The sequence below is a fragment of the Hemibagrus wyckioides genome, linkage group LG02 (genome assembly GCF_019097595.1).
Source record: "Hemibagrus wyckioides isolate EC202008001 linkage group LG02, SWU_Hwy_1.0, whole genome shotgun sequence".
Classification (NCBI taxonomy): domain Eukaryota; kingdom Metazoa; phylum Chordata; class Actinopteri; order Siluriformes; family Bagridae; genus Hemibagrus; species Hemibagrus wyckioides.
Genome location: NC_080711.1, coordinates 20,148,084 through 20,173,798, shown reverse-complemented (window position 1 = coordinate 20,173,798; position 25,715 = coordinate 20,148,084). Strand labels below are relative to the sequence as shown.

Here is a 25,715-nt window from a genome sequence, read left to right as displayed (position 1 = left end):
TCTTTGTGTGGTCTGTATGGGACTAGTTCTCCATACATGTGCCTTGATTTGGTTTATACCTTGTGTATTAAGTCTTTTCACACTTGGAGCTTATCCCAGGGGCATCTTGCGCACACACACACACACACACATTTTGCACTTATTCACTATTGGGGACGATCCATTACACATGGTAACCATGGCTCAGGATGGAACCAGGATCTGGGATCTGTGAAGTGTTAAAGCAGGGGTGTCCGATCTTATCCAGAAAGGGCCAGTGTGGGTGCAGGTTTTCATTCCAACCAAGAAGATGGACACCTGATTGCATCTGGCTAATCAACTGATCTTGGCTTTCAGTAGACTTCTGCTCAGTTGGAATGAAAACCTGCACCCACACCGGCCCTTTGCGGGTAAGATTGGACACCCCTTTGTTAAAGCTTCAATTCAAAAAAAATAGTCCATGGCTGTGAAGATTTGGGTAAAAGAAAACAAACGGTTTTTTTGGTTTGTTTTGAATTATTTTTATTTTATTTCAACTTTTTGTGGCAGCCCTGCTTCATGAATTTGTACAGATGGAAAGTTGTAATAAGAATCAATCTGGCAACCCGAGTGGAGCTTGCCAGCTCCAATCTGGCAACCCTGGAGGCATGTTCCGAGGGCGGCTCGTGATGGCCGTGAGTTTGTCAGAAACTCGGATGTTATAATCGGAGTCTCGACCCAACATGCCCGGTTTGAGAGAGTTTGGTTTAGCTGGAGCTGCTCTGGCACTAACCGGAGGCGTCGTGTATGTTATCTGGAATTCAAGAGGCAGGGAGAAGAGGAGAGAAGCGGAGAAAGCGGCGTTAAAAAAGAACGTAGACGCAGATAAACAAGAAAAGTTCATCGAGCAAGAAAAGTTCATCGAGGAAGAAATAAGGATCGAAACCGCATGCGAAGTCCCTGAAGTCTCTCAGGTCTGTTTCCACCTCCTTGCCGATCACTTCGCTGAGATAACTGCGTTATATTAGCTGGTGCTAATGCTAGCTAACTACTTTAGCTAACCTGGTCCACATGTTATTCAAACAGATTGTGACGTCATAAATAGTTGTTGTGAAGATCAAGCTAGTCACAACAAGCAAAAAAAAAAATACAATAAACAACCATCTGAAGTATGATGGAAAAGTGCAGGACTTATATACTACTATATGGCCAAAAGTATATGGATGCTCCTAATTGTTGAGTTCGCATGAAATCAATCACATCACCATACAATCTCCACCGTAGAATTAGTCGTACTGAAACGTGGCACTGTTATAGGATACCACCTTAGATCTGCCCTGGAACAGGATGTCCAGCAACCTCATATATGTCTACCTACTTTTGATGGACGTATAATATATAGTGTCAGTGTCTTCATGATGTTTTTTTTTTGCTTTTGTGTGCAGCAAGGACAGTCAAGAGGTGGTCAAGTGTTGGTTTTGGGTCTGGATGGTGCTGGCAAGTCCAGTCTTCTTCAGTGCTTCGTGACCGGCAGCACAGAGCAGGACGTGTCACCCACTCAGGGGTTCAATGCAGTGTCTATCAACAGAGAGGAGTTGCACATCGAGTTCCTTGAGAGTATGCACACATACTGGGCGGCTCAATTAATAATTATTTCATTAAGCGGACATGAACGGGACATTAATTAGAAAATCACAAGGCTGGGGTATATCACATCATAAACCTAGTGCTTGTCATCAGTGTACACATGCCTGTTTCTTTCACGATTGCGTGTAGTTGGTGGTGAGGAGAAGCTCCGGGAATATTGGCCCATGTATCTGAAGAATGCTAGGGTGTTGGTGTTTGTGCTTGACGCGGCCGACTCGACACGCTTTCCTCTGGCTAAGACCAGCCTGCACCAGCTGCTGACCTCTAAACCTTACCTCCCACTGGTCCTGATCGCTAATAAACAGGTAAACATACACTAGCGCTACTAAAGCAAGAGTGCAAGTGTGTGGCCGGTTTACTATGGAGCTTGGAAGCTGACAAAAGTATGTGCATATGTATAAATTATATAGGGATATACACAGAAAATCTTTGTTTTTCCTCTTTGTTTTGAATTTGCAGGAGGCAATATTTGTCCTCAGAAATATATATATATATATATATATGTTTTGTCCTGAAAATAATAATGATGATGATGTATGGCCTATTTGTGTGTGTGTGTGTGTGTTTGTTTCTCTCAGGATCTCCCAGGTGCACGTGGGGTGACCGAGCTGTACGACGCGATGGCATTGGGTTTGTTAGGCGAAGGCCATAAGCTGTGTGTTTTGGGCACGCAAGTTCAGAAAGGCTCATCCGATGCTCATCCCAGCGTGCAGGATGCTTATGAGCTCATCCTGGACATGATGAACAGCAACTGTATGGAGTAGCAGAGCTGCACCTGATTGGCTGATATCAGCCTCAACAATAGACTAACAAATGTCTGAATGAATCAGGGCTATTTTGTCACCAAAGACATTCCTAAAGCAGAATGCACTTAAACATGATCTTTCAGGGTTACGGGTTTATCGTTGCATCAGTATTTTAGCAAAGCGACAGTTCTTTGGGTGTGTTAACTGTGGTTTCATTTGGTTTTATGCAATGTGGCATAGATGGTAGATGTTCTTAGATGTTTAACTAGCACATTTTGCTAAGCACTGTTAACACTGTTATGGATGGATCTGTGTTTAACATGGATGTGATACGCAGGCATTTGTAACTGTTTCTTATTGTTATAGTCTTATATTTATTAGATGCTGTTTTGATTCTTAAAGCAATATATTTGTTGAAAAAGAACTTAACTATCCAATAAAAAGTTTCAATGTCTGATGCTGTTTTCAAAAGTCATAACCATTTACATGGATGTGAAATGTACAAAAAAACTCCAATGTATTCGGTCCGCCAAGACGTGCTGATAGTGTTTTGGCGATTGCATTCTTTAGTTTTCCACAAACTTTAGGGGCTGATGAATATAGGAACCATATTGTAATGGGTTGTTTTCTTATATACACTATATTGCCAAAAGTTTTGGGACACCCCTCCAAATCATTGAATTCAGGGGTTGGGCTCGGCCCCTTAGTTCCAGTGAAAGGATTTCGGACAATTTCATGCTTGGGGATGACCCCTTCCTGTTCCAAAAAGACTGCGCACCAGTGCGCAGAGCAACGTCCATAAAGACATGGATAGTGTGGAGGAACTTGACTGGCCTGCACAAAGTCCTGACCTCAATCCGATAGAACACCTTTGGGATGAATTAGAGTGGAGACTGCGAGCCAGGCCAAAACTGGGACGTCTGCCTTTACATGCACATGAATGTATGGAGTTGTCCCGCCCTTTGCAGCTATAACAGCTTCAACTCCTCTGGGAAGGCTTTCCACAAGGTTTAGGAGCGTGTTTATGGGAATTTTTGACCATTCCTCTAGAAGCACATTTGTGAGGTCAGGCACTGATGCTGGACAAGAAGACCTGGCTTGCAGTCTCCACTCTAATTCATCCCAAAGGTGTTCTATCAGGTTGAGGTCAGGACTCTGTGCAGGCCAGTCAAGTTCCTCCACACCAAACTCACTCATCCATGTCTTTATGGACCTTGCTTTGTGCACTGGTGTGCAGTCATGTTGGAACCGGAAGGGGGTCATCCCCAAACTGTTCCCACAATGTTGGGAGAAATTGTCCAAAATGTTCTTGGTATGAAGCCGAAGTATTAAGAGTTCCTTTCACTGGAACTAAGGGGCCGAGCCCAAACCCCTGAAAAACAACACCTGAATTGAATGATTTGGAGGGGTGTCCAAAAACTTTTGGCAATATAATGTATTCTATTCCTTATTTTTTTTTCATTATTATTATTTCCTGATTGACCATCAAGTTCAGCTTTCCCCTGCATCACAGAGACACAATTGATAGCACACCCTGCTATTGTAACTCCACGCTACTGGATCTATGCTACTTCAAGCCATGTGACACCTGTAGCTCAGGTAACAGGCGCCGTGGAAACGGTTGAGAGTTCCGCTCGCTGATTCTGCCACCTGAGGAGCAGAGCATGGCGTCTCCAAACACGAGTAATGTCTTTATTTGATAGTTAACATATTTTTACAGTGCAACTTGTTATATCTTTGCTGTTTTTTTCTCCTCACCAGGGCGTTTCAACTCAACCCCATCACCCAGGTAATGAAAGGATCATGCTTATAATTCCTATGCATGGTACATTGTTGTCTATTGCTGGACACAACGATTTTGTCTTTCAGGATCCTGGAGCTCGCTCGGCCGCGAGAATCTAAAACAGTTTGGCTCACAACACCAGCGTAGGTTCTCTAAAGGTTTCTAAAATAAAATGTGAAAATAATGCAAATCTATTCAAATAAATGCTCCTTAGTAAATCCACAGATGCCTTCCTTTTTTTTTCCGATTCACATTCACACTGCAGAAACGTGACTTGGGGAAACCAAGAGACAATATGGCCACTGTCCTGGACTTCATTAAAAGCCAGAAGTATGTCAAGGATTCTGGCTCTGTCGCAACCCAAAAAAGATTTCTCTGCCCTCCATCGAGACCTGCTTTGGTAAGGGGTTATCACAGCAGTGTGAGATTAGTGCTTACATCAATGTAGTTTGGCTTAAAGGTGCACAAAGTGGGTGTAGTTTCTGTCATATGAAGTCACGCAAGACTGGCTTTCTATAAGCAGGATAAGCCATATTCCAAAAACCTGCACAGCGCTCGATTGTTCTATTAACGCTCAAGGCAACGACTCTGACAACATAAAAATAAATGGGCCTTTAATTCTATAATAGTAAGAAAGTAGTTGTACTGTAAGCATTCGTTCTGTGCTAGCTACTTTATCCATGTAGCTCCAGTCAAAAAGTTTTGGGGCCAAATTGTTCCTGCCAGTTAAGTCAAAAATCATTACAAGCAAGCTAACTGCCAAGGCTAAGAGGGTATCTTAGTACCTTAATAATTGCAAATAGCATTTGTCTAGTTATCATTTTATCCATTTCTCTCAGATTTTATAGCATTAACAAGAACACTTACCTTCTGTGTCCTGTTAGCATAGAAAGTAAAATCTTTGTAAATCCTATAAGTACTCACTGACTATTTTCCTTAGCTCTCCTCTCAAACATGTCTGAAGCTAAGTGTGCTAACATTAAGAGCATTTCATAACAAAGCCTGAGCTTTTCATGACAGGTTTCCATCCCAAGTGCTAATATTGCTAGAAGTGTATATTGGTTTTGCCCCCAGTTGTGGTCAGTGCCATTAGCATGTTAAGTTTGCTTCTGATTATCATTTAAGACGACGGCATTTTTTACTTAGTCACAAGAGGTACAAAAGCTTATGACGTTTTTGTACCTCGTTGAAATAATTTCAAAAACATTTCGTTGTTCAATAAATTCTAGGGCATAAAAATGATCGCCTTTTTTAATCTGAAGTAATAGACCCTTTTTCTGTTAGCAAACATTGTGACGTTTTTTGTGGGCGGAGCTATAGTGGAGGCAGAAAGATCCCTGACCGCTTTACAAGTGGTAGTAATCAAGTTTTGTTAGTTTGTTTTTAAACAATTTCTAGTTAAAATCCGAATTTATCTGACAATGTAGGTCACTCACTGACAAAATTAACTTTAACAGACAGAACCAGACACGTACACGCCCAGTGGATGGGCGATGTGACAGGTTGACCTCCAGTTGAGTGACCTGACATCTACACCTATTTGATAGAAAAACCGACTGCTTCTGGCAACTATAGAAACAGTTTCCTTTGTTTAGTCTCCGGTCGTTAGCTACCAGTTAGCTAACTTACACGCTAAAAAGATAGCGTTACATGAGAAATGATTTAACTTGTTGCCCAAGGTGGGTGTGCACAAGAAATATTTAGACACATAACCAAACCATAAACCATACCAACGAAAAACAATAGTTTCTTTAACTGTATCTGATATGAAGTGTGCGCTGCAATCGCCAGCATTTTTCATGATTGTTTCTGTCCAGTCCGCTCGTTTTATTGAGTTTGACTACAGCTATCATTGTTTCTTTTTGTCTGGCAGTGGCAGCAGGTATGCGATAAAACTTCAAATTAGAACCTGTACTCCGTCGATTCTGACAAGATGACATTTACATTCCTTGTGTAGCCGACTCTGTACTGGTTTGTATTAGCCGCCTCCAGTTTTCCCATTGTTTTGCCTCCAACTAGCGCTGTGACGCAATCATGACATCGGCCCAAAAAGGGTCTATTGTAAAACGCGCTTATTTCAGAAATAAGAAATGTGGTCTTGTTGGCGTTCCACACTGATTAGCTTTCTTCGCGAGCTCGCTTCTCACCCTCTTGTGACCTGTATTTCCCCTCAGGAAACGGCAGAAGGAAGCTGAAGAAGCAGCAAAGAGAAGGACGTGTCTTCTTTCTGGTACATCACAGTATGAGCATTTCTCGCGCTTGGCAACCCCAAATTCTCGTCACAGGAGCTCTCAGGTAGTGAGGTATGACGTCACCGAATAAGTCTGACGTGTTTGACGCCACTTATGATTCTTGAATGAATCTCTAAGACAAACACTCTAAGAAATCTGATTCATTTGATTCCTCAGTGTATTGAAATATCAGTCAGCTGTAATATACATTCATTTATTTTTAATGCAGATCTTAGCATGTAAACTTGATTTGTTTTATTATTATTACTGTTAGTATTTATATCTGATTAAATTTGGAGCTCATCTTAAGCCCAGTTTGAGTGAGTATGGTTGGTTTTTTGATGTGTGTGTGTGTGTGTGTGTGTGTGTTTGTGTGTGTGTGTGTGTGTGTTTGTGTGTGTGTTTGTGTAGTCTCCCTCACACAATGCGATGTGAGCACAACTGTCCTGTGTGGCACATCAGCTCTGCGGTGCGGAATGCAGTCGCCTCTCCTCGCATTCTTCAGCTTGCTCAGCCCAGACACGCACACCCCGAGTACCAGAGCAACCGCCAGGTCTCACACACACACACACACACAATCCAAAAACCAACCACAGTGAATAGATTACAAAATGTCCACAAATTGCTGACTCTGTGTGTGTGTGTGTGCTGCAGAATGTAGAAACATGCATCTCGTGTGCAGCTAAATCATCTCAGGCGACTCCGAGACTCGAACAGCTGTGTGCGCCCAAACTGCGAGAGAGCAAACTCTTCTACCAGTATGGCCAGCCTGAGAGCGCAATAAGGCCTGTAAGAGTGTGTGTGTGTGTGTGTGTGTGTGTCTGTGAATGTGTGAGTGTTAAAGGAATACTCTAGTATTTTTTTCTTGAACTCTAGCCCCTGAATATATGTTATGTAATGTGTGTGTGTGTTGGTGAGAGAGAGAAAGAGCATGAGAGAGTTAATGCTACAAGAATTTCTACACCTCTAATTATGTTTATTCCAAACTCACTCAAGTGAGAGGAATTTGTGGTTGTGTTACCAAAAAACAGTAGAGTGGGTCTGATTGCCACTGATACCACATATCCTTCGAGAAATCAACAATAATCAGAGTAAAAACTTTTCAGTATTGCTTAGTTCTCGGAAAGTTGGATAAAACTGTGTAATATAGCTGTGCAAAGACTTTCCATCATATTTATCTCATTCTAAGCCCTTTCTTTTTTTCAAGTGGAGTGATAGATAGATAGATAGATAGATAGATAGATAGATAGATAGATAGATAGATAGATAGATAGATAGATAGATAGATAGATAGATAGATAGATAGATAGATAGATAGATACTTTATTCATCCCAAATTTAAAGCTTCCAGCAGTATCCACAAGCACAGGTAATAAATAAAATAAGAAGGAATATAACAAAAAAAAAATATATAAATAAATACCCGAATTTAAGGGTACACAAATATAACAAATAATAAAATATAACACAAATTTAACAAAATATAACAAAAAAAATATATATATGACAAATAACCTATAATAAAATAAATATAACAAAACTACTAGGTACAGAGAGTTAAAAATATAGCACGAAAATACTACATACAGAGATTTAAGGAATATAAGAAAAGTATTGTGAAAATAAATAAATAAAAAACAAGAACTTAAAGGTACAGACCTAGTGAGGTGATGTGCAAAAATACATACTCTTTATGTGTGAAATAGATGATTTGTCGTATCCAGTTTGATAAAAATGAGGCCTAATGTCAGCTTTGATATGTATGTATTCATAACTGAATTTATTTTATAACCAGGTATCTAAAGCAGCAAGAAAAGCCACAGCAAGTGCTCGTGTGAGAGAGCTCTCCATCCCAAGGAGCTATATCCCTCCTTGAAAAATAAAATAAAGAAAGAAATAGAGACCGAGACCTCATAATCACACAGCCAGTGTTACTGTCCTGGTTAAAGAACAGAGAGAGAGAGAGAAAACAAGAGTAACAGATGGACCGATTAAATGTCACTAAAAAGCATATAAATGTTTCCTTGTTGTTTTTCCTTTTCTTTTCTTTTCTTTTCTCTTTTTCTGCAAGCCGTCAGACTTTACTTTGGAACGTTTCATTCCAAAATGTTGGAAAGGTTGTGTTATTTTAAGCAAAATGCCAGAATGGTAAACTTCGTCCAGCCAACACAGAGGACAAGAGAACTTTTCTCAGTGTGTCTTTTGTGTGTTTTTCACATCAGATATTCACGCAGCTTTAGTTTCAATTAGCGTGTGGGAAAAGCGTTACAGACCTTCTCTCATAGCTAGACGGCTTTTACGGGCGTGTGAATATTCAAAACAGTGAAATGATTCACATGACAGAACATGTACATTCATCAAATTATTGCTTAATTTAATGTTAAAGCACTGACACTGGAGACTCAACCATCTACTTACAGGAAACCTCAAATCAGCAATGACACACTTTACAATAAATCCACATATAGTGGAACATCCACTATACACATACTGTCAGGACTCCTATTGTAGGAAATTAATCAACACTTACTGACCAATCAGAATCATTTAGTCATTAAAGGACTTTTTGAAGTCTCCTACTATTTGTTTTGGATTATTTCGTAAATTACTAAAGTAAGGGTTTGTTTTTATTTATTTATTTATTTATTTATTTATTTATTTATTTATTTATTTATTTATTTATTTATTTATTTATTATGGCCATGGCTTTGTTTCCTTTTATAATCTTTTAAAGATTTATAATCTGTAATCTAAGATGATAATATATGATTATAAAATTTATACTCTATAGCCTGTTTAATTTAAGTCTTAAATAAATACTTGATATGATTGTATTAGACAAAAAATCCAGACAGATTTGTAGACAAAAACCAACCAAACGAATTATTTTGCGCAGTTTCTATTTCAAACACTAGGTGTCAGCATTATGTAAACCCACAACCTAAAACATTCCAAACTTCTTTTGCACATTTTTTTGTTAATGAATGATGGTCTAACACATTTTTACTGCCAGTGAGTCATTTGTGAGTCAAAAGAGTTGACTCATTGGTGATATGAAGTGATTCAACTAACTGAAAAGAGTGGCACGAGGTGTGGGTGTGTGTTTAGGATCAGATGGTGACAAGTATCTTCATATTTTACTTATGATATCACGCTTTTGCAAATGGTGACACACCAGGAAAGCAAAGCGACTTTGTGACACCAAAAAAAAACTACGATCATGGAACATTCTAATGTTTCTAGATTATTATGCCAGACAGGTGAAGAGAATAACACTGATTATCTCCTCATCATGGCACCTGTTAGTGGGTGGGATATATTAGAGGCAACAAGTCAACATTTTGTCCTCAAAGTTGATGTGTTAGAAGCAGGAAAAATGGACAAGCGTAAGGATTTGAGCGAGTTTGACGAATTGTGATGGCTAGACGACTGGATCAGAGCATCTCCAAAACTGCAGCTCTTGTGGGGTGTTCCCGGTCTGCAGTGGTCAGTATCTATCAAAAGTGGTCCAAGGAAGGAACAGTGGTGAACCGGAGACAGAGTCATGGATGGCCAAGGCTCATTGATGCACGTGGGAAGCGAAGGCTGGTCCGTGTGATCCGATCCAACAGACGAGCTACTGTTGCTCAGATTGCTGAAGAAGTTAATGCTGGTTCTGATAGAAAGGTGTCAGAATACACAGTGCAGGACGGGTCAGGGCTGTTTTGGAAGCAAAAGGGGGACCAACTATTAGGCAGGTGGTCATAATGTTATCAGTGTATATAAGTAACACATGCTAATGTGCATGCATCCGAATTGAATTAGATTTAAATAATAATAATAATAATAATAATAATCAAGTTTACATGCTTAGATCTGCATTAAAAATAACTCCATTATCAATAAATGAGTGTATATTAGTGCAGATATTTCAATAGACTGGTGAATCAAATAAATCAGATTTCTTATCATTTAATGCTTTATCAGCATGTCAGGCAAGTGGTTGTTAGCAGTGATCAGCTTATGTTAGCATAATATTATCCAAAAAAAAACCATGTCGCTGCGTAGAAGAGACTGTCAAGCAAAACTCAGTGAGCATGAGGGCATTAACCCGAGTAGCAACCAAGGGGCCATGGGTAAAGTTCAGTGATGCTTCACGGCCAAGCATGGTGTTCTCAGGATGATGAGTTTTATCAGGTTTCCTCCAAACATAGCGGCATGTTTCTCACCAGACCAGAGAATTTTCAACACATTTGCTGAGTCTCTACAAGTGGAATTAAATTTCCGACCCTCGATTTCCTGTGAACAGCTTCTTGTGTCTAAGCTCTGGATCTCTCTAGCTCCTTAAAAGTTACCCCTAGCTACATAGTTAGGGGTGACAACATATGCAAGATGCTGTGTGTATACATTGTATGCTGGATCCTTGACAGAATTGGAATTGGAGTCCACACCCACTTGAAATAGCAGAAGCGACAAACCTCATTACATCAGTGATTTGATGGTTATTACTTTGAACCCAGGGACGGAGCTGTGTAGCGTCTATTGAGGGATAAATTGCAGATTTTATTAGTCCATATTAAGGCAAGGCTGGACAGAAGTAACTGACCACAAAACGTTATCATATGCTGAGTTCAGACATTCAAACACAGACGCAGCGTGTAGAATGAACTGGAGCGAGTTACTCTGCTGATCAGCTTTCAGATCATTAAGACGAGACGGTTCTCTTCCTGGAACTGAGAGAAAAGAGAGAGAGAGAGGAAGGAAAGGATCTGCATCCAGCTGGCCCGCTGACATCCGAATCTCTCTGTCTCTCATTCATCCGTCTCTCTCTCTCTCTCTCTCTCTCTCGCTGATAGGTTCCACATGTATTTGTCTAGTCGTTGTGGCAACATTCAGTCTCGCAGTGTGTACTGCCCAGTTGAGTTCAGTCTTTTCTCATTTACTCCAACACACTCCTTCATCACTCACTAGGGGCTTTTATTCAGGACCTAATATCAAAAGCGTATGTGACGGATGGACTCGTTATTGATTTCTGCTATTCATCTGCAAATACAGTAGTGCTTATGGGTGCTGTGTGATTATATTCTATGTATGTGTGTGTGTGTGTATGTGTGTGTGCCAAATTTTAGAGAGTGCAGCATTTGTGTTCAGCTCAACATGTTTATTTTTCCTTTTGGGTGTGTGTCCATTCTGACACCCATTAACTCTAATCAAAACACACACACACACACCCCATTAATTTGCTGTTTGTGAACATTTTGAGCCAGGACTCTGACAGTGCCTCTTTGCATTGGGTTCTTTCATAACAGACACTCATTCATCACAGTGGAAACGTGTTGGCTTAAAAGCCTATTCAAATGAAACACTGATTTGAATATTTAGGACACTCTTAATATAATTGTCACGAATCCAGCTTTTCATATACAGTGAAAATCTCATCATACAAAAACAGAGAGGACAGTCACTTCACATCATCGCAGCTCTGTTATTAACTTCATTATTACCTTTAATATCTTTGTCAGGAGTAACATTGTACCTTGATGTAAAACATGCATTTTATTATCTAATTAAACGTCAGCACAGGAAACTAGAGAGCCTGGTGAGGTAACGACGGTTTACAGCTGCTAGAACATACGCGATGAAACTTCCCAGAACACTGAATGAAACTATTTTCTTAAAAGACAAGAAAGGCAGCAGCATTATAAAAAGCACTGCATTCACCCATAACCAAATATACACTTTATTCCATTATGTAAACATGACATTAGTGTGTGCAATATACATTTACTTCACATACAGCCAACACGTATAGTTTAACTGCGAAAATAAAGAGCATGAGAACGCAGGAAGACCTGTCCGATACTGGACGGATGAACAGAACGAGAAGGATGGATGGAAAAAGAGGACGAGCGGTGTGTGTGTGGAAAGAGATTCCTGTTTGTCTTCAGTCTTTGACTGATCCCGGTTGAGGAGGCAGTCCTTCTGCTTGTCTCCACTGAGCGTTACGCATCCTGAACCACTTCTACACGAGAGAGAGAGAGAGAGAGAGAGAGAGAGAGATTGTCTGATTATTAAAATGGACAGTTCACTAAAATTTTAACCACATACATTTACATGTCAAATTCATATCAAGTAAACCGGATGTGGAATCTGGAATCAGCGCAACTTCCTGTGTTCAGTTTTTCTACAGAAAAAAAGCATCAAATATCTTCAAGCTTTTTATTTGTTGGTACTCTAACAAACTACCAGATTTGGGTGATCCTGTAATGTTTATTGTGTCCTGATGTAATATGCCTGAAGGAATTTTGGTTGTCCAATAGTTTGGATGCCAATCCACTAAAATATACAATTTACACAGACACAATTTTTGGGATGTAGGAGGAAACCTGAGGACCCAGAGGAAACCCCTGTGGAGTAAGAGAGTTCAGGACCTGGAACCTGGTGTCCCACTGCACCATCAAGTCCTAACTTGACTTTACAGACCGACTTGTTTTTTGTTTTTTTGTATACGGAAGTGTTTTGTAGTTTCTGTCGAAAACATTCTTTCATGCTAGCACAATAGATCTGAGGCTAAGAATAGCATCAAGTTAAGATGTTGCTAGAACAACACGAAACAAAAACACATCCAAGATGTTATATATATTTTTTCATATGGGCTTGTTCGTGACAAAGAAAGGATAAAACAGTGACGTCAGAGGGTTTGGGGGACACGTCGCTTGATCGTCATGACAACAAGTTAAGCAACTCTGCATGCATATTTGCATGGCTGTCTGCTGTGTATAGTCACTATGGGATTCGGATTTTAATGGTCAAAACTTGTAAAATCAGTTCAATCAGTAAACGCCCAAATCTTATGTTGTAATGGTTTGGCTTCTAAACCAGTGGAAATGTAGGCATAAAAAACGTTTCCTATAGAGTCAGCGTATGAAAGCTAAGTACGTGTTCATGATATGACAACAGATCGCTAATAATACATTTAGCAGTGGTATCATTATGTCATAGTAACATGACAAGCTCCACCCATCGTGATCTTAGCGACACGCACACTATTGTGCTGCTTCTCTAATTCAGGTCAGGATTCAGGCTGAACCAGTTTGGCAAAGAGAAAGGATGAGTGACAAAGACAGACAGGTCACATGCATCGGCTTTGAATGCATTCCGATTTACACTCTGAGTTCCTAAAATTCAAATCCAGCGTTCAGTCACGGGCTTCCCCAGGGGCGCATTTGCATTGGAAATCATCGGTGCAGGATACGCACTCCTATAAGCTGGAGAGTTCAGCACTTCCTTTACCACAGCGCTACTGAATTCTTGCTTGGGATTGGTCGGAAGGGTGTCAATTCCTTTTCCTTAACAGTAGTTCTGACAGTAAATCTCTCGGCAAAGAACGGGTTAATATTAATGTGCGCTGATTTGTATAGTGTACGATCCACGTTGTTATTTAACTAGGAAAAATGTACAGTATGTGGAAGGAGTCTCCAGTGTCAAAGATTTGGAAGAGCGGTAAAATAGAACAGGAAACAAATCAAAATTATGGCATCTTGTTTGTGGATATTGTGTGCATGTTGCTGTGGTATCTATCTATCTATCTATCTATCTATCTATCTATCTATCTATCTATCTATCTATCTATCTATCTATCTATCCATCCATCCATCCATCTATCTGCCTGTCTGTCTGTCTATCTATCTATCTATCTATCTATCTATCTATCTATCTATCTATCTATCTGTCTATCTGTCTATCTGTCTGTCTGTCTATCTACCTACCTACCTTTTGTTTCAGAGAAATATAATTTGTTTCAGAAACCTGCATATGTTTGATTGGTCAGCGGATTCGTTAGACTCTTCACGCGTTAGAGGAATCTCACCAATTCCGGCCTGTTCAACTTCACACTGTCAGCACAGTTTATCTCAGAGCAGACACAGACATGAAAACAAGGCAGGGACGTCCATGTCTAATACAGTAACAGGCTAGATTACTGTAATAGAGCATGAAAAATTCCAACTTATGCAAAAAAAACAGATCATTTACACAAAGACTGAGAAACATTTCCTCATCTCTTAGTATTCAGGATGTGGCTGATGATGTTAAAAGGAACGCTTGCACAATTTCTCCTCAAAATGTTACCTCAAATGTGATTCATCGGATAAAACAGTGGGATTTGGTGTCATTTTAGCATTTTACATATGCTTAATGAGCTGCGAGGAGTGGACGGTGACATTTCAGGGAAATTTGCACACATCTTCCGCTTAAATAAAAAAGTTGCCAATCAGCCAAGAGGAGTTTTGCATGCAAATATTGGTTCTTTATACTCAGGCTTTGAGCTATTAGGCTCAGACTAACTGCTCTAACACACCTCCTTAGGCAGGAGGTAGATTTTCTTTTGCCATAATTTTTTTTAGAACTTTATAAGCAATCAGCCAAGAAAGGTTTCAGGTTTAGAACTGTACAAAAGATTTTGATTTTTTTTCTGTAAATCAGTTAAGTGTACATTTGTATTGTTTAGCTTTGGAGTTAAAATTCTAAGGCTAACAAGAAGCTTTTACCATAGGTCATGCTAACTGCTTTAGCATATTAGGTTAAGAACAGGTTTATTAGGTGTGTGTGTTTGTGTAACTTAATTCATTCATTAATTAAATGCTTCCGTGGAGATCTATTTCAGCCTCAGAACAGTTCATTAGTGTGACTCATGAGGTAACGAGGTAAAATGACAGCGAGGATCAGCTGCTGCTGACTTTATGTTAAAGAATAAATGGAAATGAATCTTTAATGAACCACAGACTTTTTTTTTTTTGGAAACAGTCAGAGGTAAAGGTTCTGACACTTGGTGTTCAATTCAATTTATTTGTATAGCGCTTTTAATAATGGACATTGTCTCAAAGCAGCTTTACGGAAGTATAGAAACATAGTATAAACATGATAAAGTTTAAGTTAAGTTACTATTTATCCCTAAAATTTATCCCTAATGAGAAGCCTGAGCCGAAGGTGGTGAGGAAAAACCTCCTGAGATGATATGAGGAAGAAACCTTAAGACTCAGACTCAGGAGGGAACCTCAGTTGGGTGACACTGGACAGTAAATAATGTAAATGTAGAGAATGTCCTTTCTACAACAGTTTATAGTCACACGGAATTGTGTTCTTTGTAGTTTCTGTGTAACATGATAAGCGGTGTCTCTGGTTTTAGTAAAAAAGGCTGATGAGGAAATGACCGTTTGTAACTGCTAATAATTTATAAGTCTTGTTTTGCTAAACATAAACAAATCAAAGTGTATTGTTTTTTTTTGATTAATCAAATTTCTGGTCTAAATGAATCAATGCATCATGACAACCAACCAGTTCAGACTGAGTTTTCTCCAAGTGAAGGTATTATTTTGACAGGACACAGGACATGTATTGGCTTACAGCTTGCCATCATCTAGATGTTTCACATAACTTGGCAAGGAAAACCTTTCAGAGCTTTGTTTTAGTACTCAGTACACCCAGTACCCAGTGCAAAATTAGCCATGCTCTCAATCATTAGCTCATCGTGCGCATCATGTATGCAGAAGAGCGCTCTCCTCTGAGTGTGTTATGCTTCCTCTTGAAGCTGCAAAAGTAGAAGTTTTAAAAGAAATGGTGGCTTCGCATGTCTCAGAGCTAACGTGTTTCACTTCGCGTGTCTCAGAGGGAGCCTGTGTACTGGACTTGTAGCTGTCGCATGATCGACGACAGCACAAGATCTAACTGGTCAATGAGAGTAATGAGACAATGCTAGAGAGAAAATCTAGGGGAAAAAATACCGCATAAAAAAAGAAAAAAAAATTGGATTATGTTAAAAAAAAAAAATTCAAAATAAATAAATAAGACAAAAATATCTAAAACAAAAAATAAAAAAACTAAAATGTAAAAAATAATAATAAAAAATAAATTAAAGTAATAATCTAAATTTTTAGATATATTAGAATCTCTAATATTCTGACTGTTTTAAATGAATTAATATTAACTTTGTTATTAAATTGTCACTGGGTTTTAAGCCTAAATGCAGTGTGTTCTGTTGTAGAATAAAACAGCTCTATGGATCCTAAAATATTATTGTGCATTTAAAAAAATCATTTTTAATAATAGTTATTATTATTATTATTATTATTATTATTATTATTATTATTATTATTATGTGTGTTTTGTATGTCCCTCCTCACTCACCAGCGTCTCCTCCTCACTGAGTCCACATTCAGCGGCGATCAGCGCGAGCGTTGCTCCGTCCGGGTTCCGGCTCCCGCGAGAGAAATTCTCTTCCAGCACGCGCAGCTGATCTTCCGCCAGGCGCGTGCCCAGCCCCTCCGTCCTGCTCCCGTTAGAGGCCATGGGGCTTTTCAGAAACAAGAGGCTCAGAGAAACGAACAGCAATAAAAAAATATATAAATATCAGTAAGTCCTAAGTGTCAGCGCGAGACAGTGCTGCACAGTAAAAACACAACGGCGCGAGCAAGCGCGAGAGTAATATCATTAAAAAACGAAAAGCTTGAAGAGCAGGAGGAGAAGTTTGCGCGCTCCCGCCCACTCGGACAAGCAATTCACTTTAACATCACGATCCTACAACTTAAAGGCGCAGTCTTTCTAAGAGGAGAAAAAAAGAAAAGAAAAGAAAAGAAAGACACATGCGCGTGCACTGGCAACTATGCAACTATGCAAAGTGAGCAGTTTAACACTGCTGATGATTTAATACATTTTTAACAGTGGCTATATCTGCTTGCCAGACCTCATCTTGTGTACTTATTACGCAATATTTACCCAGTGACGTCAGAACAACCTTGGACCCTTTGTGTTGTGTTGTCTGATGCACCTGTAAAACCAGCTGCTACCCAAAGCTCGTGTTCCGGCCACAGGTGTGTTTACCTGACGAGCAGGTGTGGCCGAATAGCTTCATGAAATAAAACACACATATATTTCTAAATAAAATGATATAAATAATAATACTGAATCAGGTAAAGAGTGAATTAACCCATGCACTGTCTAATACATTATAGTAGGTACAGATGATGCAGACAGTTGAAATCGTATTATTATTATTATTATTATTATTATCATTATTATTATTATTATTATTATTATTATGTAAAGAATACAAAAAATTATGGGCTCGCTGTTATAGAAAAACTGTCACTAATAAGGCGGTGCGATTGTGATGTCATATTATGACCCTAAAGTGAATTATTTTCCTATAACCTCAACTTCCTGTAATGTTTTATTCCTCTTACATCTCAGCAGTTCATTAAGTCAGTGTTTAAAATGTTTAACTGTCTATAGAAAAACGTATCATACGTTATACGTATAATTTTGCAGACCACTTTTTAATTTACATCTGTTCCACTGTTGCCTCTTATAGTATGAACATGCATGGACTTTTGCGTGCTGGAAAAATGAAAGGGTCAGTGCTGACCCTGGAGACTCCTTCCAATAAATCAATCAATGATTGATTTATTAATATTTATTAAAACAAGCCCAATAATATAAACCATTCTAGCAGAATTACTTTCCGAGCTGAAAATTCTAATTTAGATCTAAAGTTATATCAGTAAATTCAAAGAATGAAATTAGCACCAGAATTACCTAATTGAAGCCCTATACACTTTAAAACCATTCCCAATTCCCATATTAAACACATTCATTGCCTCTGCTAGAGCAAAAGGCTGGAGCCTCTGCTAGATCAAGTCAGTGGAAACGCCTCTTATCATGATTGGTCGGATGTTGGTGGTTTGTTTGCTCTTCCTTTTACAAAGCTATAGTGATGTGCGGTCTTTCACCTCTGAACAGATTTTTTAGTGAAGTGAAGAAACATCACCAGATATTACAAAATGTCCCAAAACATACTGCTTGTTTTCACAGCGACCTTGATTTCACAATGACATGAATCAGATGCAAAAGGGCACCAGTGACAGGAAAATTCTTGCCTAAAACTATATAAGCTTTGTATGAAAATCTGTATTTTGTAATGTGGAGTTGCCCCGCCCTTTGCAGCTATAATAGCTTCAACTCTTCTGGGAAGGCTTTCCACATGGTTTAGGGGTGTGTTTATGGGAATTTTTGACCATTCATCTAAAAGAGCATTTGTGAGGTCAGGCACTGATGTTGGACGAGAAGGTCTGGCTCGCAGTCTCCGCTCTAATTCATCCCAAAGGTTGAGGTCAAGACTCTGTGCAGGCCAGTCAAGTTCTTCCACAACAAACTCTTTCATCCATGTCTTTATGGACCTTGCTTTGTGCACTGGTGTGCAGTCATGTTGGAACAGGAAGGGGTCATCCCCAAACTGTTCCCACAATGTTGGGAGCATGAAATTGTCCAAAATGTCTTGGTATGAAGCTGAAGCATTAAGAGTTCCTTTCACTGGAACTAAGGAGATCAAACCCAACCCCTGAAAAACAACACCTGAATTCAATGATTTCGAGGGGTGTCCCAAAACTTTTGGCAATATCATGTATATATAGTGTGGTCTGCAAATGTATTTCTTATTATAGGTTTGTGGACACTTGATAATCACACCCAAATGTGGTTCATGGCCACAAACTGTTGCCACAAAGTTGCACCATCCCTGTGCACTAAGCGAGCTCCATAAAGACATAGGTTGCTAAGATTGGAGTGGAAAACTCAAACGTTTCTGACCTCAACCCCACTGAACACCTTTAGGATGAACTGGAACGCTACACCTCCTCATCTGACATCGCTGCCTGATCTCACTCATGCTCTTATGGATGAATAAGCACAAATCCCCATAGCCATGCTCCAAAATCTAGTAGGAAGCCTTCCTAGAAGAGTGGAAGCAACAACAAACCTTTGGTATATCAGTGTGTATCAGTTCATATTGGTGTCCTGGATGTCTTAAGCAGAGTATCTTCATACTGAATATCCTTTCAGCACTGTTTAAAATTATTTTATTTATAAACGACTTTCTGGTGTCACCCAAAATAGGGATGTGTTCCTTTTGGTTCCCCTTAAGAGTTCTTTCTCATGTCATCTCAGGACATTTTTCCTTGTATGCTCATTAGGGATCTAAATCTACATCCTGATTACTGTTGAAGAACTGTGGGATACCTGAAATGGATCTGAAATACAGGACAGTAGCAACAACTGTCTGGTCAGCTTAGTGTTGGAAGTTTGCATATCACTCTGATGATTCAGGGTTTGGAAGAGCATTCTGGTGAAACAACTGGCAGTTAGATCACATCTATATCAGGCATTGTGGGCGAGAAGTGAGAAGTGGGAGTGTATGTGTGGGGAGCGGTAGAGATGGACACAGATGTTTCTTTCCCACACCCACTTTGTTCTGCACTCCTAAAATATCCTTCTTACACATTACAAAAGCCCTAAAGGGCATAAGGTCGCACACACACACACACACTCATACACACACACACACACACTCCTGTTGAACTGCATTCCATTAGCATTCCCAAGCAAAGCAAAACAACATGGCCTATAGTTATATTTACATAGCAAATATGATTGTTGACTAAGAATATCCATAAATGGTATTTATCAAAGTTGCACCTGATTCTGATTGGTCAGAAGGTGTTGACAGATTTATATTAGTCAGTGACTCCACACATAGTCATTCAAGTCCAACACAAACCTCCAGAACAGGTTCTTGGCACTTCTTCTACAGAGCTCTGGAGCTGTATTCCTTCCAAAAGATGTTCCACCAATTGGTGTCCTGCTGATGGTGGCAAGAGCGATTTCTAACATGACGCTCCAAAATCTCCCATTGGTGTTTAAGATCTGGTAACCATGAAGGCCACAGCAAATGATAGATATCGTTTTTCGTCTCTCGTTAGGGGAGGAGTCATCTTAAAACAGACCACACCTACTTGGACAGGAATCTTTCATTACAGGTTTACATTACAGTCAGAACAACTTTGTATTGATTTGCAGTTATGCTTCGGTCTAAAGAGGTAATTGGACCCAAACCACAAAATAAATAAACACACACACACACACTGTATGAGCGGACAAAAAATAATTCACATAACGGTTTATTTAAAAAAGACAGAAGCCAGACTGAGAGGCACATGAGAGGTTCTTATGTAACATCACACACGCACACACACACACACACACACAGACATCTGGAACCCAAATCTGCCCAGACCAATGAGACACATCAGAGACAGAGCATGAACACACTCTCTTCTGGCCTAAAGGAACAACAGAGGAAGCAAATTAGTAGCAGGATGTGCTAAACACAGGACCAATGGAGCTTAATGGAAAGTAGAAGAGTACATAATACCTGTGTGTGTGTGTGTGTGTGTGAGAGCGAGAGAGAGAGAGAGAGAGATCAGATAAAATGTCTCCTCTGTAGCTGCACTTTACTATACGCTAGTTTTAGATTAGGATCATGTTCAGTTTATTATATGCTAGGGTTGTTATTGTGGTTCATGCTACGTGTATTATAAGCTAATTTCATTTCAGGTTGAGTTTATGCTAGGTTTGTTTAGTTGTGGTTCATGCTAAGATTATTGATTGAGGCTCATGCTACATTTATTATAGACTATTATAGACTTTTTTGTTGTTGTGGTTAATGCTATGTTTACAATATGCTAGGTGTCCAATCGGTGTGAGTGCGCGTGTTCATACCAATCAGGCAGAAGCCACACCTGATTCCACGTGTTTAATCAGTTAATCTTGGCTTTCAGTAGACTCAGGTCCTGCCCCTACACCAGCCCTTTGCAGATAAGATTGGACACCCCTATGCTAAGTTTATCTTAGGTTAGTTTTTTATGGTTCGTGCTAGGTTTATTATTTTCTAGTTTTGTTTTAGTATCATGCTAAGTTTATGGTATGGGTTAAAGGATAATGTGTGCTAGTTTGGGTTTAGATTCATGCTAGGTTTATTATATGTTAATAGGGTTTATTATAGGTTATAAGTTTATTATAGACTAGGGATTTTTTTCAGGGTTCATGCTAGGCTCACTATATGCTAGGTTTGTTTTGTTGTAGTTCATGCGTGGTTTGTTATGATACGGGTTAAGGACAATGCTAGTTTTGGTGTGTTATATGCTAGTACATGAACTATCACGCACATACACCTGTGACGACTGGAAATATTACAAACTGGTTGTATGGAGAGGCTGGTGTGTGTGTGTGTACTCAGCCATGAGTAAGATCCGTGTGTATTAACAGCCTGTGTCTAGATGAAGAATAATGAACCTTGAACACAGGATAAAGGGCTCATCATACACCCTTCACTCACTCAGCACCACTGATGAGGCTGTGTACACACACGATACTCATGACACTCATTTACTGTGACACACACAACACACAGATGCACAATAAGCGGAGTGGCATTGTTAAAGACGTAATTAGCTTAAAAAATAATCACTAATTTCTTATCAATACAGTCTTAGCCTACAGCTATACTAAAAACATTTCTGTTAAATATATTTATGTATTACGACACTATCTGTATTCATGTCTGTATTGCGATTTATCAGTAAATTGATGTAAAAAATTGTTTAATTAAATATGAATTCTAATACTTTGTTTATGGAAGAAATGAAGGAAATAGAACCCAACTATGGAAATGTACATGCCAGTTTTGATACGATGACCTCAGACACTCATAGCTTTCGAGACTAAACTACCAGTGCAAGACCATGACCAGGAAGTTACTAAGGATGAAGAAATCAATCCATCCATTAATTTTCTGTTACACATATCACAAGTGGTGGTTAGGATTGATGGTAGCTCAAGTGGTTAAGGCAGGCTCTGGGTTGTTGACCAGAAGATTGGGGTTCAAGCCCTAGCACTGCCAAGCTGCCACCGGTGGGCCCTTGAGCAAGGCCTCCAACACCCTCACCTGCTCCAGGGACGCTGCATCATGGCTGACCCTGTGCTCTGACCCCAAACCCCAGGGATGGGATATGCGAAGAATGCAGTAATGTATATGTGACACATAAAGACAAACTTAACTTAAACAGGGTTATGGGGAGCCTGGGGTCTATCTAGGAAGGGGAGCCAACCCTGCACAATATCTCATACACACACCAAGGACAATTTAGAGATATAGCTCATTAGTGTTAATCATTTCAACAAGTAAAAACCTTTTATTAGTCTTTAATTCAAATTCATGCTCTTTGAATAAGACACATATGTAACGACGACTTATCAAATAGCAAACAGTCGTAATCCATCAAATAGTAATGACTAAGCAAATAATAAAGACTAATCAGTACTACAGATTTATGATCATAAGATAAGATTTGCACTGGGCAAATGTTGATGATATGCTTTTTAGGTTATTTACCGAGCCATTTGTGTGTGTGTGTTTGTGTGTGTGCGGAACAGAACTATCTCAGCTCACTTCCTGTCGAACAATACTTATTGTGTGCATGCAGGAAATGTGTGCACCTTAAGGCCCAACCGAGTGAGCGAGCTGGGAAAGATAATCTACAAAGACCTCTGGTCTCCAGTTTTGGCTTGTTGGTGAAAACGTTCTTGTTCTGTTATTAAAAGGGCAACAAAATGATCGAATGAGGAAGTTCCACTGGTCACACCCATGTGAAGCTTAGGGCTATGCTAGTTTTCCATTTCACGGCAAAGCTCAAGGATTTCCGATGTTGTAACCCAAACACTGTGTGATGGTAAAGATCTGCCATTAACAAGGCAGTACATAAAGAAATATCCAGTATTTTCCTAATTACGCCTCCTTTCTGCCTGATCAGAAATGTGTGGATGTGTCAGATGCTGATTGACACTTGTTTGTTCTAGCAACTGTAAACAACTTGTGAATTGGCGTTGCTAGAGAACAGTAGTGGTAGAAAATCATGCAGGAATGACATGACGTGTTTCCTTCAGAATTTTTTCTTTTACACGAATGTCAAGAATGTTGCATGGTATGTTTTTGTACATATTTCTAGCAGCAAAGTGTTCATGGAAAGCATCAAAATCTGATGAGATTGTGGTTTGTGTGGACGCCACAGCTATTTTCCGCTTTGCAGCAAGCTTAACCAAAATGCTACGCTTTGATTCACGATGATGTAAGCCAGGGTTTGGATCATTCTAGGTTTATTACATGCTTTTTGGAGGGGGAGAAAAATTAGCCGTAGTTCATCAGCTTCAATTTTCTGAACATAAATAGCTCGGTTTTTGTAGCAGATCCTCTGATGTGCTTTATCCATACACGGCTGGACAACTACCTTCTGTTCTTAGCTCTGTGTTATTTTATGTAGCGCCACAATTCTGGAGAAACGCTGTCTCATTTCACTGTGTACTGTATCAGCTATATATGGTTAAAATGACAATAAAAGCTTTTTGACTTGACTTGAAGAATCTCTGTCCATTATTAAGATGAAGGCAAGGGAGAGACTTGTGCAGTTAACAGCCTCTGAGTTTGAGAGAGTAAATACCTAATTAAACAGCATGATTGAGCTATCAAAACAAGTCAGGGATAAAGTTGAAGTGTAAATGTGGATCCATTAAAACTAATGGTTGCAAAAAACAGGCCAAGGCATTCTTCAGAGACATCTTGAGCACAGATGGGAGGACATTCAAAGCATAACATTCCACAAAGAAGGATTTTATGGAGCGTTAAGAAGAAAGTTATTATTAATTCATATTTGGAGTCATGCAGAAAAATGATTGGACCAAATTTGATCTTGCTGACCTTGGCAAAGAGTGCTACATTCGGCAGAAATCCATCACTGTGAAGCATGGTGGTGGTAGCACCTGTCTTTTGTAAAGGTTTGTACAGGGATGATAATGCGGTAACAATGGGATATTTGGCTAGGAGATAATCCCCAAAGCAAGTTGGTCAAGTACCACTAGTCCTCTAGTCTGAACACAATAGAATGGGACGCTAACGTGTTATCTTCTCGGGGAGCGGAACATGAAATCCCGATTTAGTTTTGCTCTCGCTATTGTGAACTCTTCATCCTGTCCGGCTTTGTAATGTCGGCTTTAGACGATTCAGAAGAATGCTTGATGAAAAGGAGAACAACACAAAAAAGGAAGTGCTTTTCTACAAAGGGTCATTTTAAAGCAGCCAAAGCAATCATAACATACACAGCAGGAGGCATAACATGATGCAAATGAACCAGAAAGGAGTGTGTGGGTGTGAAAGGGAGCGCTGGCATTTCAGAAGGAGAAAATGTCATCATCACTGGGCAAGAGGAAGTGTGTGACATCATGCTTGTCGAAAATAAGATTAAAGCCAGTGGAACAGTTAGTGTGTGTGTGTGTGTGAGAGATAGAGAGAGAGAGAGAGAGAGAGAGAGAGAGAGATGGCATAAAATTCTGATTACAAAGCCAACATTTAACACAGATGACTGTTAGCTAAAAATGCTTAACAGCACCCAGGAGGGTACAAGGGTGTTTCCCAATAATCCAAAAACCCACTGTCTGTGCAACAGTGTGTGTGTGTGTGTGTGTGTGTGTGTGTATACCAGCAGAGAGGAAAAACATGATCTCAATCACTGTTTTCATCATTCCTGACAAATCGCAACCATTACTCAGACCCTAGCATTAAGTGTTAGGTACAAAAGAAGCTTTTAGGACGTAGCCTAAGCCCATTCTGTATCTATATAGACTGTTCTTGATTTTTTAAAAATGAAAGCTAAAATCTTTAGATGGTTTGATCAGTAGCTGGTCTGGTCTAATGAAGTTGCAGGTTTGAATTAAAAGAGCATAAATAGTTCAACATGAGTTAGCATGAGCAAGGACTTCTCATGACATCACTTCCATGTACTTTCAACTCCTTTAAAGCTAACTCATGACTCTATAAATATAAACACTATATAGCCAGCTGGACAATCGTGAGTGCCATTACTGGGGGGGGGGGGGTTGCGTTTATGGTATTATCTGCCTGCACTGGGCGCTCGATTAATTTCAGCCATTGTGTTTCTTTCTAAACAGATTCTAAGACACTTGTCCTGCGTCCATCACTTTATATATTTATTTATTTTTTTATCATGTTTTAAATATTTGCCATGTTATTTGCACAAGTAATATTTTTAATCGACTTTTACATTTTTATTTTACATTTTAAATAAGTATACACATTTCCAAAAGAAATTGGTTCCTCGGGTATCTTTAGCTAGCTTGTAGCTCTATAAAGAGTTTCTAACTTCTAGTTAGCCATCACACTAATATCTCTATTTTAAAAAAAGTGAAGCTTGCTGACTAGTAACGAAAAATGCACAATCCTGATTGGTAAATTTTTTTTTTTTACCTCGCCGTAGCAGCTGGTAGCCAATAGAATGAGAAAACTGAACGGGATCGCGCGTTCTCAATCTTGCGACCAGGGTTCGAATCCCAGGCAGGGAAACAACCACCGAGGGGTTAATTCTTGGTCCCAGATTCAGATGAAATGGTAGAGTTGTGTCAGAAAGGGTGTAA

The 25,715-nt window shown here is 39.4% G+C and overlaps 3 protein-coding genes across 3 annotated transcripts; 2 read left to right on the top strand and 1 right to left on the bottom strand.

Moving 5' to 3' along the window:
* The first annotated feature begins 600 nt into the window (after positions 1-600).
* Positions 601-2,805, top strand: arl9 (ADP-ribosylation factor-like 9). Its single transcript, XM_058416241.1, has 4 exons — positions 601-932; positions 1,404-1,575; positions 1,735-1,910; positions 2,184-2,805. Exons 1-4 carry the CDS (start codon positions 702-704, stop codon positions 2,367-2,369), a joined length of 765 nt encoding a protein of 254 aa, XP_058272224.1. The 5' UTR covers positions 601-701; the 3' UTR covers positions 2,370-2,805.
* A 148-nt stretch (positions 2,806-2,953) lies between these two features.
* On the top strand, positions 2,954-8,837 carry LOC131369512 (uncharacterized). The gene is made up of 8 exons (XM_058416255.1): positions 2,954-4,034; positions 4,113-4,140; positions 4,221-4,277; positions 4,400-4,534; positions 6,309-6,437; positions 6,777-6,918; positions 7,020-7,154; positions 8,161-8,837. The coding sequence occupies exons 1-8, from the start codon at positions 4,016-4,018 to the stop codon at positions 8,239-8,241; spliced, it is 726 nt and encodes a 241-aa protein (XP_058272238.1). The 5' UTR covers positions 2,954-4,015; the 3' UTR covers positions 8,242-8,837.
* Positions 8,838-12,068: 3,231 nt separating this feature from the next.
* On the bottom strand, positions 12,069-17,052 carry hopx (HOP homeobox). Its single transcript, XM_058375165.1, has 2 exons — positions 16,530-17,052; positions 12,069-12,366 (listed from the first exon to the last, which is right to left on the bottom strand). Exons 1-2 carry the CDS (start codon positions 16,689-16,691, stop codon positions 12,289-12,291), a joined length of 240 nt encoding a protein of 79 aa, XP_058231148.1. The 5' UTR covers positions 16,692-17,052; the 3' UTR covers positions 12,069-12,288.
* Positions 17,053-25,715: the final 8,663 nt, after the last annotated feature.